Source organism: Seriola aureovittata, chromosome 16, assembly GCF_021018895.1.
Source record: "Seriola aureovittata isolate HTS-2021-v1 ecotype China chromosome 16, ASM2101889v1, whole genome shotgun sequence".
In the NCBI taxonomy this organism is placed as follows: Eukaryota; Metazoa; Chordata; class Actinopteri; order Carangiformes; family Carangidae; genus Seriola; species Seriola aureovittata.
The window spans coordinates 1,347,990-1,360,069 of record NC_079379.1 but is presented as its reverse complement, the minus strand read 5'-3'; the positions used below and the strand labels follow the sequence as shown (position 1 = coordinate 1,360,069).

The following is a 12,080-nucleotide window of genomic DNA, read 5'->3' as shown; positions in this document are numbered from 1 at the left end:
CAAAGCCCTCTGTTGCAGGTTGCAACGGAAATACAAATTCAGAGCCATAAACTGTATAACTGACAGATGACTGCCACAAGCCTCCAACAAGACCTGCAAAACTAACTCCTAAACCCCATCTGCTTCAAAGTCCTGCTCTTCTCTGTGTCACCTGTAGGAGTCCTGCACTGTCCAACACTTCACATGAGTGGAAAAGTGACCTCCTGTCAACTCAAATTAGACTGATGACTGTCAGTTACACGTCAAAGGAGACGCACCAATGGAAATGACAAAAGAGTTTAGAGCTCACAAAGCGCTATTCAGAAATGAACAGAGCCAAAGAGGCTTCAAATCTTGTGCCTGAGCCTTGATCCTGTTCAAGTGGATAACTAACGACTAGTCTCACTACTTCCCTTCCTATCTAAGTGTATGGAAAGGGTTGTTTTTAAGCAGGTCTTTCACATTCCGATCACTGAACTACCAGAGTTGGACTTTAAGAGCGGCCACGCCACTGAAACAGTCCTGTTGTCTTTGACAGAAGCCTTGAGGGCAGCTAGAGTTGCAGGTCAGTCCTCAGTTCTTATCTTTCTGAACCCCTCAGCAGCCTTTGATACAGTAAACCATCCTGCTGTCTGTACCCTCCAACATGGGCATCTTGGGCAAAGCTCCCCAATGGAGTACCCCAAGGATTGATACTGGGACCTCTCCTCTTTGCAATATACTCCACCTCTTTGGGCCCAATTATTGTTTCTCACATGGTTTTTCATATCACTGCTATGCTGACGACACCCAACTATACCTGTCGTACCCTCCAGACAACCCCACCGTGCCTGCGTTCCTGCGATCTCAGCCTGTCTCTCTGACACATGGATGAAGGAACACCACCTTCAACTAAACATCTCTAAGACTGAACTCATCTCAGCCAATCAGTCTCTTTATCATAATATCAATATCAAAATCACCTCTTCATCTCTTACCCCAACCAAGGTCCAGAGAAACCTGGTATCATGTCTGATGACCAGCTCTCCTTCTCGTGTTGCATCCGTCTCCCGGTTGTGTCTCGTTGCTCTATACAACATCAGTAAAATCAGGTCTTACCTGACTCAGTACTCCACCCAGCTGTTGGTCCTTACCATGGTTGTCTCTCACCTCGACAACTGTAATGCTCTTCTGGTCGGACTCACTTAATGCACAGTGAAACCCTTACAGAGGTCCAGAATGCAGCAGTTCGTCTGGTCTTCAATCAGCCTAAAAGGGCTCATCTCACTCGACTACTCATCGACCTACACTGGCTACCCATTGTCGCCTGAATCAGATTCAGTCACTAATGCTGCCTTCGGAGAGACTTCTGGGTCTGTTCCATCTACTTGAACTCAATTCAGCCTTATGCTCCTTCTCCTCCACTGTGTTTCTCTAATGAATGTGGTCTGGTATTGACTTCCCTGCACACAAGACAGTCTCAGTCCAGACTGTTCTGCTCTGTGGTTACCTGATGGTGGAACAAGCTACCAAAGTCTATCAGAGCAGGGTGTCCCTCTCTATCTTCAAGAGTCTGTTGAAGACTCATCTCTTCTCCTCACACCTCGAACACCCTAACATGTCTTAGTTCTTATACCAAGGTCTCCTATTGCTCTGGAGCTTTAGTGATGTCCCTCACTGGTAAGTCACTTTGGACAAAAGCATCTGCCAGATGACTAATGTGATGTAATAAAGATTGACATTGAGGTAAAGAAATTGTTGACATTTCTAAGAGCTGATGGCAAGACAACATACATATTTAACACATATTAAACTTTAAATTCACAATGTTGAGTTTCCTGTATCTTTCAACTAAAATCTGTTCTATTTGGCTACACGATGAGACTGGAGTAGGCAGAAAGAGCAACCTGTAGTCTGATAGATGTTCACCACAGGGGAGGGGCAGTGGTGACTTCCACACAAGTGATGTCATGTACATACCCTGCAGTCTCCAGAGGGACCATCATCAAAGACATGCAAGGCAAGAAAACACTGTCATTCATACCAAAAGAGCACAACTGCATCACATATTCAAAGGTACACAGGTCAGTTTTGATACATTTATTATTTTTTATAGTACCTGTAACACGCCTTGCTGTAGCTTAAAAGTAATACTAGAAAAGTCACAATATACCAAGACAGATAAATCCAGTGGCTGAATGAGGGGATGTCCATCAGGAGACAATGAAAAAAAAGTGTCATGTACTACTGTGTCACAGTGAAAAGTACAGGATTACAGATTTAGAATTATCAAAACAAATCCAACGACACTGAATTATCAGCAGGTGATACACATGTGCACACACCCACCATTTACTGAGCATGCACCCTCTTTTATGTTTGTATTTGTTTAATCAGCAGCGTTGTAAAAGTAGTAAAGACATGTGAAAGCTTGTATTACGTCAGTCCCACCAACATTTCAAAGGGTAAACATTATACTTTCCCAGAGTTTGTTTACACCCAGTCATATGTTTTTACAGTTACATTTTAAAGGTGTGAGTCTGAGCATCATCTATACTGTGGAAACAACATTTTTTAAACTTTGAAACTATATTGAAGAATCCATGATACAGTATATGGCAATGGATTCTTAGAAGATGGTTTAGCGATGCAAGAAAAGTAAAACAAATATCTCCTTTAAAAAACAAAACCTGGAAAGGTTCTCAGGAAACTAACGATATTGTGGAAGGAACAACAGGAAACTGGTCAGTAAAAGGGAAGAAACATTAAAGATTACATGGTCCACTAACATGACACTACACATCTTAGTGGACCAGACTGAGGCCAGCAACAAACTGCACTTCAAGCTTTAACATATGAACCATGACAAAACTTCAGTAAATGTTATCTAACCCTGAAACAAAGGATCAATCTCTCTACCTGCACTGTTCAGACTCATATGCAGACCAAATTTAAAGCTAAATATGCAACTTTTCACACTGAATAACAATTGAAATGTACACTCACTGAGCACTTTATTAGGAACACCTGTGCACCTGCTTATTCATGCAATTATCCAATCAGCCAATCATGTGGCAGCAGTGTATGAACTCCTGCAGATCCAGGTGAGGAGCTTCAGTTAATGAGGAAAACTGTGACTCAGTGACTTTGACTGTGACATGATTGTCGGTGTCAGACGCTGGTCTGAGTGTTTCTCAAACTGTTGATCTCCTGGATTTTCACCCAGAATGGAGAGACAACAAAAGCATCCAGTGAGCAGCAGCTCTGTGTTGATGAGAGAGGTCAGAGGTCAGAGGAGAATGGACAGACTGGTTGGACAGAAAGGCTACGGTCACTCAGATAACCACTCTTTCCAACTGTGCTGAGCAGAGAAGCTTCAGAGGGAAAAACACGTCCAACCTTCAACAGCAGAGACCACGTCAGGTTCCACTTCCTGTCACCCAGACCAGAAACCTGAGGCTGCAGTGAACACAGACTCACCAACACTGGACAGCGGTCTGATGGATGTGGATTTGTGCTGAGGCAGCAGATGGTAGAGTCAGAGTCTGAATCCATGGACCAACCTGCCTGGTGTCAACAGTCCAGGCTGGTGGTGGAGGTGTGATGGTGTGGGGAATGTTTTCTTCTTAATACCAATCCATCATGGTCTGAATGTCACAGTCAATCTGAGTATTGTTGCTGAACATGTTCATCCTTCATAACCACAGTTCACCATCTTCTAATAGCTCCTTCCAGCAGGTTCATACTCCATGTCACAAACTGCTTTCATCAACATGACAGTGAGTTCAGTGAACTTCAGTGACCCCCCCAGTCTGAAGACCTGAATCCAGTAGAACACATTTGGGATGTGGTAGAACAGAAGATTGGCAGCTTGAATGTACAGCTGACAGATCAGCAGAAATGAAATGATGCATCATGTCAACATGGAGCAGAGTCCCAGAGGAAAGTTTCAACATCTGGGGGAGCCATGACATGAAGAACTGAGGAACTACCCAGTTAGTGTGCTGTTCCTAATAAAGTGCTCACTGAGTGTATCTACTACCAGCAGAATGAGAATCACAGTACCCTGCAGCGTCTGTTATGTGACAACAGAACTGCTGCTTGCAATGTCTGGATCGACTGTTTACTTTCACAAACACAAAATGTTTTTCTACAATCTGTCTTTTAGAAGCCAAATTTCTTAGGTGTTAAATGTAAAACAACAATCAGCCGAACTAGAACTTTGCCGTAATAAAAAGTATAAAACTGGTAAAACTGTGATTTAAATCAGGAAATATCTGATCAAAGAATAAGCTACTGCATTATAAATTTGACCAAACCTCTGATGCCAACTTTCAGTACTTTTTGGTGCTATTGACAAATTCATGTCTGTAGGAAGTCGTGTGCCCTTCATGTAGTGAACGTAAGGGTGTGGAGGTTGGGGTGATGGGTGGTTAGGTACAGCATCTGACTTTATTGCTAGAGACAAGAGTCTGTGTCTGGTTATGATCCTGGTTGTTCCCTTATTTTTGCAAAGAGTTCTAGTCACCTGACCCTCACCCTTATTATTTTAAAAACACTGGAACATTAAACAACGTTCACTTTTTAGTTCCATATTGTAAAATTAATTTTTTATGATTCTATGTGTAGTTGGTAGAAGAGACATTTTCAGTCACTGCTGCAGTACAACAGGAACGCTACAGCAACAACAATAAGATAAGAGAACTGCAAGACAACTGACACCTCTCAGCTGTCTATTTTATCTTCTCCAAATTCCCCCTTTTAACCACTCAGATCCCAGGACTGCTGTTCAATCATTCTGCTGCTGTCAGGTTCCTTTCTCAGGTGGTATCTGGAATCTTCTGTATCTATTAAGCTCCATGTTGGACGAATCGTACAACACAAAAAACTTTAGTAATGGATCTGAGCTTCCCAACAACTGTTCCAAACTGGGCCTGGTAGTGTGGGTTTGGACCGCAACATTCTGAGCTTTCAAGTACTGGGCATACCTTTCTGGTGCAGGTGTGCAGGAACCGAGTTTATGCTTGATTATCATCTCAAAAACGAAAGTTAGCTATTGGCTTCATAAAGCTATCAACAGATTAAATCAATAATTCTTTCCCTCTACTCATTGTTATACGTGCGTTGATGCTACCTGTTTATAATTTAACTGTGTAAGGTTGTAATGCTTCCATTCTGAACACTGACAGTTAGTTTGGTAACTTATTAACAATGTGAAGACGATAGAAGAAAAGAGCCTTTGTCAGTATCTGACTGGTGCAAGCATATGGCTGTTTCCTAGAGCTGGTACAAGTGTATGAATTTAGCCAGAAGGTAGAGAAACCTTCTCTTAAAAGATGAGGAAGTCTAAGGCTATGTCCACATTACTATTGTTTCGTTCCAAAGTGCATCTCTTCTTCTACATTTAGCACTTTTGAAAACTTTTGGAAACTCTGCTGGACCTGTTTTAATTTGAAAACTCTAGGGTTGTGTTTTATTTTGAAAACTCTGGGGTTGTTTTGTCGTCTGGACGGACCAAAACTGAGACCTTTGGAAACAATGATGTAGAGACGCACGGTCTCTCCTGATTGGGTCTTATCAGCCTGGACTACCAGTAGTAAATACATGATAATGAATTTTCAGGTGTGATAGTCTGGACAGAGATTGTTTCTGATACAGAGCTAAAACAGTTGTCTGGACAGAGATCATAGTACTGTGGACGAACCCTATGACATCACCTCTCCCCCTCCCCCCAACTGTCCTTTCATCCCCTCGCAGAAGATTTAACAAACAATCACGCTTGCCCATCATGTGACTCCAACAAGTCTAACGACTGTCGTTACAACAACCAGGAGCACTAATCAAGTGCATCAATGACCTTGATAACGACCCCACAGAGGCTAAATACCTGGGTCTCCAACCAGTCAGTCAGAACTGAAGAAACCTCTTCGATGAGAGGTGAAACATCTTTAAGTATTAACAACAAGTCCAGTTGCCCTCGACTTTTCTTGGATACGCAAAAGAATTGTGTTGTTAATTTTGCTGCCAGCTCTGGGATCAAAATCAGGAGCATAAGAACCTGAAACACTGTTGGGCCCGAAGTATCGCCCATGGTCTGCAGTGGTAACTCTGGAACCTTTACTGTAGATCCAACATATTTCCATTACTTCTCACTGCTGGAGAGAGCCACTGCACCAAGGAAGGTACTGATTTTAGCTTTGAGTTCAAGTGCTCCAGGCCCACCTCCACCTCACTGCCCCTTGTCACCATGTGTTAGACATCCATGTCGGTGTCAGTTTCAGACAATGTTGTAACTCCAGGAGTAGGTCTCCTTGGTCAACAATGGTACTGTGCACTTTGGGAGATTTCTATGATTACGCTGGTCACTCAGGGATTGTATTTAAATTATTAAGGTGTGTTGAGACAGAACATGAGGCAAATTTTAGATGGGGGGAAAAGTCTACTTCCTAAATCTATAGAGAGGACAGGAAAAGAAGAGACTGGAGGAAAATAACAGAACTTCCTGCTGACTTCTGGCATTATCCTTCTGAGAAGGTGCTAGCAGCTGCTAGCCACAGCTAACACTTGGCACCATTGGTACGTTGGCTGTTTGGACTGAATAAACACAAATTTATGTGACTAGCGCAAGGTGGTCATTCACCTTGTTTGGTCTGAACATCTCCATTGTAGAGCAGGGTTAATCAAAATTAGATGGGCGAACAGCTAATGCAGTGGGTACATATACAAATGTTTAACAGCACAAAACCAAAGAGCACCGAAGTGAAGCTCCACACAGACTTCCTCTATGACAGGATCCAGCAGTAATGCACTGCAGTGGCAGAAATGAAATGTCCAAAATGTTTGCTGTTATAATTTCTGCTGTGACCAGACTTTCAGGGTTCATCAATATGAGTCACAAAGAAAATCACTTAGAAAAGTTGCATATCATAGCTGCACATACAAAGAATACCTCCTACAGTCATGCAACTAACAGGTTGTTTTGATAACCAGCGATGATGTCATGTAAACAAGTACACCATGCCTTAACAAGTTCAACAGCTACAGTTTAAGGCATTTGAAGGTACATGAGCACTGCAGGATCGCACTGAGCCGACTACTTCAACATGATGTGTTACATATTTAAATCACTTTATCCTCATTGGAGGCTGGACCTCATTGTCCAATGAAAACCACACATCTCCAGATATGTTGATAAGTTTCATTGATTAAGATTACATGTTTCTTTATAGGTTTAGGACATTCTCCTGTTAGGCTCATGAAACCCTTTCAAAAGCCACTTAAAAACTGTTTGTGCTGCAAATAGTTTCATTAGCTGTAAGCTTTAAATATTGAGATAGCTCAGTCACTCCCTGAACTACAGCCACTGAACCAAATGTTGCTCAGGGCCACTCTTCTTCACCTCTGGACGACTACAAAAATATTTACTCTTCATTGATCTACAGTTTTATTCCATTTGGTCGCTGTTGTATTATCCTAATGTTGTGGCTGTGTCTACACGGTTGGTCCAATCATTGATTACAGCTTCAGTTATTAATGAAGTCAGAATCATTATTTGACTACAAGTCACTGGAAAAGTATAAAATCGTTGTGATGCATTCCTGAGTTAACTTCTTACCTCCTCTCTACTAATGGACTCTTATATTACACTTCAACCTGATTGCTGACACTTGGTCCGAGATTAACATGGGCCTAATGCATGTCAGTCACAGCAGCAATCTGCTGAGCTTCACACAGATTCTTAACACTGTCTGAGAGCTGTGGTCAACTGACTGAACTGTTCTTCCTCCACAGAGCTGAATGTTGTCCAGGTGCTGTACAACAGAAACATCCTAAGTGAGGTCTCAGTATATTTCGAAATGTATCATGCAACTTACTACGTTCCTGTAATGTAGCAGCAAAAAGTGCTAACCACTAAGGAGAACATACTGTATATACAATGCAAGTGCTAAATTATAGTTACCATATTTCCTTCAGTCAAATAAAAGCCGAGTCTCCAATAATGGCTGGGGGCGTGGTCAACACAAACAAATAAAGGCCAACACAAGTGGATAAACTCCCGGAGCCAGATGCATAAATGATGTGTACATACAAAAACCATGCGTATGCAATTGTCCACACATAAATTGGTCTTTGTAAACACAGACTGTGTCACGTCACTCATTCCTTTGAACAGTGAAAATGAACCAAAAATAAGCTGAGACATGTAATTTAACATAAAATAAAATAATCAACTTCACGGAGCTTCATTCATTATCATCATAAGTTTTACTGTTCACACAGGAATAACGATTTTACAATTATAAACAGAAAAAATGTGTTTGTGCTCAATGTTTCTTTCAGCATCGTTTCATATCCTGATTATTTATTGTGAGTCATTCTGTAATTGTCTGATACTATTTGAATATTCACTGATCACAGTGTTAGAGCCTGTGGAACCTTATTAAGACTCTCTAGTCCCAATAAATGAAGTTCAGAGTGAAGCAGGACTTTACATTAGAGTGGTTATACTAAAGTAAACTGATGCACGTTTTTACCTTAGTTTCACAATCAGTGAAATTCTTTCTCGTCTTTCCTCTCTGTGTCTGATCACTTGTGGCACAGACAGTGTTTTTTAATACAAACTGATTGATTAAGGGAGGGTCTTCATCCATGTATGGCTTCTTGTGGGAGTGGAAATGAGGCTCCCGCACATGCGCCCAATTTCTCAGTGAGTGAAATTCATAAAGCTGAACCATGTGAACACACAGCTTTATAATCCTGATGAAAAGAATGTGCATGTATATTTCTGGTTTTGTGCTTACACATAGTTTTAGTCATGAGTCTATACAGAGTTTTATGCATCTGGCCCCTGGTGTCTGTCATATAATGTGCAGCCGGTTAATCATGCTGTTTTTAACACTTTGTCATTCTGGATTTATTCATCTAAAGTATTTGATTAATTCATTCTAATCCACTTTGCTTTGTCCTCCTTTAATCATGTCATATGGTATACCTGAAAATGTTTCACAATAAAAGCCCTGTTAAGAAATGAAGCGTTCCTGTCCACTAGAACACTAAAGAGCATTTAATTTGAAATAGTTACAGGAAGCGTATTTGTATTGTATTAACAGTGTAAAGCAGTAACTTTAACAGGGCAAACAGGAGAGGACCAAAATGAGGCTTCCTACTAAAATATGACCAATTGTAGTTATCAAACTGAGAGAGTTAGAAATAAAGCCTTGTTACCTTCCGCAGTCGGGGTAAATAAAGGCCCCGGCCACTATTAGAGGAAATACGGTATTAGTAACATCACACTCTGTATTATCACGTTTCATTTATGAGAACACAGAAAATTTAAATTTTTTCTGAAAAAGAAATGATACTTCACTGATTCTTTAAGCGAGAGAATGTAACTCTTTAACTGCTACTTGGTCTGGTGTGACCAATAGCTTATGGTGGATAATGTTAGCTAACACTGGTCACGGTTTTAACTAAGATTACCAGGGATTTTACCGATTTTATCACACGTTTAGTATTTTAGCATTTATCACACCACTGTCATTGACCTTTTGCTCAGTGTCTCCCCTGAACGATAGCTTAGCAACCACAGGTTTCCTGATCAGGAACACAAAAGCAAAAGTGTAAGGAACAAATTAAACAGTGTGTTTGTCTGCTTTAACTCAAACTGCTAATGTTAGCATGCCTGCTTTGTGGGGTTATGGGTTACATAAAACAAAGGACTGGAGCATCCTCCGTGTGAGAGCTGGTCCCAGAGGAAACCATACCTCTGTCTCTCTCCTGCTGTTTATTGGATTTGGGAAGTTTACACTCCAGTACCAACAACCCAGCAAAGCTATTTCCCCCGAGATAGTGTTATGTTTGCCAAACGCAGTGGTTAGTTTTAATTCCCAAAGCCTTTAGAGGGATTCATTACATGTGAAGAAGTGGTTTAGCAGTGTAGCTCCTCACTGGTGACTGTGAGGTCTGCCATCAGCTCAGCTGCGGCTCAGAGGTTGTTACCTCTTCGTTTAAAGCTGAATCAAACACTGTGAAAGCCACAGAAAAAATCATAATGATAACATTGTCCACAACAATAGGCTGCTGAGCTATTTACCTTATGTGCAGTGTTTTATAACTAAACGCAATAGCTGCAGACCTGCACATTGTAACTCTATGAATGGTGATGCATTCACTTACTGTTGTACTTACAGAAGTAAATTTAAACGGTGATGCGACCACTTAGCTAAAGGTAAAAAGTGAATGAACTATATTGTGTGAATCTTTAAACTGAACTGAATAATTGTCTCTGGGTTTAGAGACTTTGTTTCAAACAGACTGGGTATAAACCTGGTTCAGGTCTGGACCATGTATGGATGCTGACCAGGGGGATCAGGACTACACCTCTTGTTACAGGCAGTCTTCGAGCCACTCTGGTTTCCCAGCTTCTCGGGAACTGCAGGGAAAAGGAGGAGTACTTCCAATACACTGAGCCTCACCTCCATTACAGCAAATAAACTTCTTTCATCACATGTATCAGTATTACTCAAGGAGGCAGAGACGTAACTAAACATAAGACACACCGAGCAGAGAGAGCAGGAGAGAGGGAGGGAGAGAGAGAGAAGTCATCGGTAACGAGGCTTCGTAGTAACGACTATGACCAACTCTACATATCAAACAGGGAGTTCGACACAAAGACCTGTCTTTAATGAAAGTATGTAACTTCCTGGAGTTTAAGTAAAATAAAGAATAAACTATTGTGGATCCAGACGGAGGCTGTGCTCTGTGTGAGAGACTAAATAAGAAAGATATTGTGTCTCTTCTAACTTTCTTGAGTAATCATGTTACAGTAAATCCAGCTCAGTCTTTGTCTTTCATTGTGTATGTGTTTGATGATTTTGTCAGATGACATTGCAGTTATACAATCAATTTGACCATAAGTCCAGACATATACAAGGTGTTAGCATGGATACATGATCATGGATGTGGGTGTCGATGTATTCTTAGTCAAAAGCAGGAGACGGTTTTGAAGCACTTAAGGTATAGGTAATTAGCTAGCCTTTGCTAACTCAGCAAAACGTTTAGGGTAAAAACAAGAATTTGCATTACCTCCAACTGAGAGGATACGGACTTGCTGTGGATTTTCCCTAATAAATCTGCCACCTTCATCACTGTAGAGAGGTTGACAGGCAACACTAAATAAGCAGGGGAGGAGCTCAGCAAGGGTCAATGGCTAATTGTGGCCTCAGTTCAGCATAAGTTACATAAGCTCACTTTAAAGAGTAAAACTTCTTTTTGAGTTTGGCCATTTGTGGCTAAAACAAGATGCATGTAAGAAAGTAACAGGAATAACTGTAGGTATAGAACATGTAGAAATTATGACTTCAAGGTAGAAGGACAAAACAGCTCTTGAATGAAGCAGTCTCTGGATGGTGGGGGCCCCCTTTCAGGATTAAATGTTCAGGGATCTCTCTGTTTAACTGTCTTTTAAATGAAGGCCAGCCACAGCATGGTGAGGGCCATCACCAACAGCCCTGACAGGAAGAAAGACATCCGGGAGGGCGTGAGCCTGGCTGGGTTTAGCTCGCACGGGTTAACCGAGCTCCTCTCCTCATCTTGCATATTGATAGCCACCCTCAGAGTGTGACCATGAGCTTGTTCTTCCTCCTCCTCCTCCTCCTCCTCATCATCATCATCAACCCACTCAACCTCACTGTCCTCCTCATCTTCTTCCAGCAGACAGTCATGTCTATGCGGCGGCGGCCCCCCTGGCACCGGGGACAAACTACATGCCCTTACCTTGTGTCCGAACAGAGACTGCCTCCCTCGCTGTGCTCAGCAGCAGCAGACCAAGAGAGACAGATAACAATGAACAGAGAAGTGGGATATGGTCAACTGACAGGAGAACGGGGAAGGGGGAGAGAGGGATGAGGAAATGGAGGACGGTGATTCTGGAGGGAAGGTACAAGAAAGGGAGGCTCTGAAGGGTATTTAGTGAGGGGGGGGTGCAGCCACCCACAACTTTTAATAAAGCTGTTTGTGGTATTGCCTGACAGAAGAATGTTAACATGTACAGACAATTCACTTCACAGTACACAGTTACACCAGCTGTTAGCTTTGTGGAGACACTTGTAAACATCATCACT

At 41.8% G+C, this 12,080-nt stretch overlaps 1 protein-coding gene across 10 annotated transcripts in view; it reads right to left on the bottom strand.

Moving 5' to 3' along the window:
- Positions 1 to 12,080, bottom strand: part of epb41a (erythrocyte membrane protein band 4.1a) — a 74,877-nt gene that overhangs the window by 20,518 nt on the left and 42,279 nt on the right. Inside the window, exon 18 of one of the 10 annotated variants that reach the window (XM_056398763.1) lies at positions 2,044 to 11,763. The exons of the other annotated variants lie outside the window; for them this stretch is intronic. Coding sequence (XP_056254738.1) covers positions 11,422 to 11,763 — 342 coding nt within the window. The 3' untranslated portion in view covers positions 2,044 to 11,421. Of the gene's footprint in view, positions 1 to 2,043; positions 11,764 to 12,080 lie in introns of those variants that run through there. 10 annotated transcript variants of the gene reach the window in all.